This window comes from Pyrus communis, chromosome 6 (genome assembly GCF_041283825.1).
Source record: "Pyrus communis isolate YQ-2024b chromosome 6, ASM4128382v1, whole genome shotgun sequence".
Taxonomy (NCBI): Eukaryota; Viridiplantae; Streptophyta; class Magnoliopsida; order Rosales; family Rosaceae; genus Pyrus; species Pyrus communis.
Genome location: NC_142570.1, coordinates 7,338,536 through 7,342,584, shown reverse-complemented (window position 1 = coordinate 7,342,584; position 4,049 = coordinate 7,338,536). Strand labels below are relative to the sequence as shown.

At 37.1% G+C, this 4,049-nt stretch overlaps 1 protein-coding gene across 1 annotated transcript; it reads right to left on the bottom strand.

Moving 5' to 3' along the window:
* Positions 1-722: 722 nt before the first annotated feature.
* Positions 723-2,711, bottom strand: LOC137709706 (NAC domain-containing protein 43). The gene is made up of 3 exons (XM_088695665.1): positions 2,348-2,711; positions 1,979-2,250; positions 723-1,674 (listed from the first exon to the last, which is right to left on the bottom strand). Exons 1-3 carry the CDS (start codon positions 2,532-2,534, stop codon positions 931-933), a joined length of 1,203 nt encoding a protein of 400 aa, XP_088551791.1. The 5' UTR covers positions 2,535-2,711; the 3' UTR covers positions 723-930.
* Positions 2,712-4,049: the final 1,338 nt, after the last annotated feature.

The following is a 4,049-nucleotide window of genomic DNA, read 5'->3' as shown; positions in this document are numbered from 1 at the left end:
TTGTATAAGCATATCAGAAGTTTGACTACTTCCTATATTACTAATTGATTTTATAAGGAAACCTTATGTTTATTCATGGTATTCGAGAAAGTTTGGGGCATGTGTAAACGATCAATGACCACACATACTCCACGTTACCTGATATGTGTTGTCCAAGTGTTTGAATTAAGTATTGCCACATGTGAGGGGGCATGTGAGGATATGCAATTTTATTTCATATCAACAAATTAAGCACTTTGCATGTACTTTTAAGGAGTTAGGTGGTTCTTCGTATAAATTTTTTGGCCATTTTGAGAGAGAGAGAGAGAGAGAGAGAGAGAAGAGCAGTATATGGGATATTTTCACTTGATCCTCATGCTCTAATCTTATCTTTATTGGTAAAGGGGTCGCGTTTTCCACACCATAATTGGTACGTATACGTTATGTGAAGTTGTGAACCAAGCCAAGAATGTTACTGTTTATGGACACTAGAATAACAAATTGATACCAATGTCATAAACTCATGACCAAGCCAAAGATATTTTTATATAGTGCTTAGCAGGTTTCATACACACTCATCTACAATATTGACATCATGATGATCAATTGCCATGATACCAAATATACGATCAAAAGTCAGCAACATGTTATCATTGAAGCATAACCTAAGGACATAATTACAGGTTAGAAATTAAGAGCATGCATGTGACAGCCCTCAAAAAATTCGATAACAATTAACTCACTTTAATGGAAAGACATGTTTATTTAAGTAAAGATAATGGTATGACAATGCCACACTATCTCAGTTATCACCTATTTATTATTTATTATTTATTATTCATTACAAGTATTCTCATTTAAACATAAACGTACGAACTTCCTATATATATTTCTTATAGGTTAAGCTATTATATATCGTATATAGTATGTATGTCGTTTCAAGTGCTTCCCTTACACCGACAAGTGGCAAAGCGGGTCCGATGATGACGGTGATGACGACGATTTGGTGAAGTTCCACAGATCATTCTCGTTGTTGTATACTTCGGATTGATGATCGGATGATCTACTTGTACGTAGGTATGGATATGATAGTTGTACGTCATTGTCTTGATCATTAGGATGAGGAGAAGAACAAAAGGCCATGTTTGGATCGCCAAAGCAAGACAAGTGTTTTGGTGTCTCTGGATCTTGGCCATTGAGTTGACCTAGTTGGGATGCCACAAGCCTATCAAGGGTAGCCCAGTCATTTAGCCTTGTTTTGGGGTAGTCATGATCATCGACTAGGTCATTATTGTCACAACCATTGCTTGGTTGGTTTGTTGAAGAAGGCTCAGTTTCTATGAACATGTCATCAATGGCCGAATAGCAAGCTTTGAAGCTACGTTCCTGATCGAAAGCGGGAAGGTTTGGAAGAGTTGGGCTCTCAAGCCTTGGCAGATGCATAAATCTTTCTGAGATGTTATTCATGGTTAAGGATTGATCATGATTTTCCAGCTTGCAAGTAGTCCTTCCCATGTACATCAGTATTTGATCAAGAACACCATCGTTTCTTGAACCATTCATTTGGTTGTTTGATGAGTCCATGGAAAAGGAGGCTTTAGGGCTCTCTAAAGCTTTCTGATAGTTCTTCTTCTTGAATACCCGGCAGACCACCCACCCGTCTTCGGTCATCGACTCCCCCATTGAGCTAGAAACCTGTGTGAATACACATAGTACGTAATGAATGTATGAGAATATCAATAATTGTGTACACACAGAAGTATATATGTGAAGAAGAATATTATACGGGGATAGTGACCTTCCCACTACGATCTAGTGAGAATTAAACCGAGGTAGTTCTGATTTGTTAAAGAGAAGCGTATACGTATAATACATAAACAGTACTTTGTGCAATCGACACAAGAATGCAAATTGGTGTTTGATTATTCTTGGAATAAATGAAGTGTTTGAAATTTTCGATTGTGCGAAAGTTGAAGAAATGGGGGGACTAAAAACTTACGGTGGTTTCATGAGTGTTGCTTTCATCAAGCCTATATTCATGCATGATCCAATCTGACTTTTGTCCATGAGGAGCTCGACCCTTATAAAACACAAGTGTCTTCCTCAATCCAATTCTTTTGAAGCCGCTATAGATGATCTTGTCCCGACCAGTGGCCTTCCAAAACCCAGCAGTGGTTGCCCGATTGGTTCGAGTTCCGGTTGGGTATTTCTTGTCCTTGTGACTGAAGAAGTACCAATCATTTTGTGGAGTGGAACCTATTTTGCACTTCTCTGCATTATGTCACAAAAATGAATGAACCAATCCGATTTCCATGAACCGTGACTCTTATGTATGAAAATTTTACGATGAGTTTATATATATACGTACCTTGAATGTCCCATGGCTCAAGCTTATTAAGATCAACTTCTCGAATTACATCAAGATCAATCCTCTCAAAGGCAACTTTCTTCCTAAGATAGTAGTGAAGAAGCTCCTCTTCGGTTGGATGGAACCGGAAACCTGGAGGAACTTGAGATTGACCATTTATTGATAGACTCATTTGATCATCAGACATTATATCAAAGGAAAAAACAGAGAGACAAAATATTGGTAGTGATGAGAGAATTGGAGATGACGAGAAGCGAATCGAATTGAAGGAGAAAACACAAAGGAGGGGTTTGATTTCGTAAAGGGTACACCGCAGTCATGATTATTTATAATGGGAGTAGTGCATGGAAGGGTCCAAAAATGCATGAAAAGCTTGGGTATCATGGTTATTAGTGTACTTAGAGTGGGGTCCATCCCTTGAAGAAGAGCCAACCACCTAAACTGTAGAGACTGAAGAGTGAGAGAAAGGTTAGGAGAAATTGTGTATCCTATCGACATCATTCGTTACGCGATTTATCATTTTAAATTCCGAATATTATTTAAAACTCGACATTGAGCAGACTGAAGTTCTATTTATTCTAAAATGGTGGTTTTTGAAAAGTGTGTAGAGAGAACGATTGATGAAGTGGATTGAGATACGTGGACTTCAATACTTTTATTTTCAAATTTTCGCCAACTTCTCCTCAACATGGGATTTCAATACTTTTATTTCAAATTTTAAATTTAATTAGTTTTCGCTTTTTTTATTTGGTTTTTTCTAACAAAATTATCCCTGCTATTTTGTTTTTATTATTTTCAATCAGTTGTATTCTTTTTTTTTGTTTTAGAGATTTTTATGTCCAAATTTTTTGATGAAGCCTTAAGACACTAAAGTAGTTTTCTCGCATTCTAAGACCAAAAAAATGAAGGTTATAATTTGGGTGTAATAGATATATTATATTAGTGGTGTTTGGATACGCTAAAAATCTCTTCTCTCTTAGACATCGAGAGATTTTTCAGTATGTCAGAAATACAGCTCGGTATATTGAGTGTAATACAATAAATTAGAAACTTGAAAACAAAATTTTTAACCAATTATATTATGACCCTTTACCGGACCGTGTTATCGATACTTTAAAAAAATTTCTCGAGGTCTAGAAGCTGGTGTGCTAGTCTAAAATAGGTTGTAAAATGGGGTCCACATGAAAAAATGCGTTAGAGGCATCAATATTATTGTGAAGTCAGTGTGTGTGGGGGGGCACACACACATCTCAACTGTGACCCTCGACCTTAATATCTATATGAAAAGCACCTCTAAAACCACCACTAGCTAGGCACTATTGTCCTCTTTGATCAATCCCTCCATTGTCTTCCTCAAAAGAATCTCTCTCTCTCTCTCTCTCTCTCTCTCTCTCTCTCTCTAAGAAGACTTGTGCAACCACCTCAACGACAAGAAGGGCAAGAGAGAGACAGAGATGATGGGGTCGGAGCCACTGAGCTTTCATATGGTCCCTCATCAGAAAAAAAGACATGATGACCTTTCGTGCCTGAGAGATTTAAATTAGTTGCGGATCGAATGTGGTATGTGTGCAATGTGGATCTCCTATATATTTTAATACAGTTACACTAAACATATATTTCATTTCACCATGTGAGGGGCTAGGCTCCACAAAAACTTAATGATTCAACAACACTGTAAATAAAATTACTAAATTATAAATGA

Bases quoted from the DNA above. Each gene is read 5' to 3' on its own strand.
- LOC137709706 (XM_088695665.1), bottom strand. From the start codon at position 2,534: ATGTCTGATGATCAAATGAGTCTATCAATAAATGGTCAATCTCAAGTT. The intron at 2,251-2,347 runs GTACGTATATAT...GACATAATGCAG, and splicing joins TGAGCCATGGGACATTCAAG to AGAAGTGCAAAATAGGTTCC. The intron at 1,675-1,978 runs GTAAGTTTTTAG...GTATTCACACAG, and splicing joins GCAACACTCATGAAACCACC to GTTTCTAGCTCAATGGGGGA.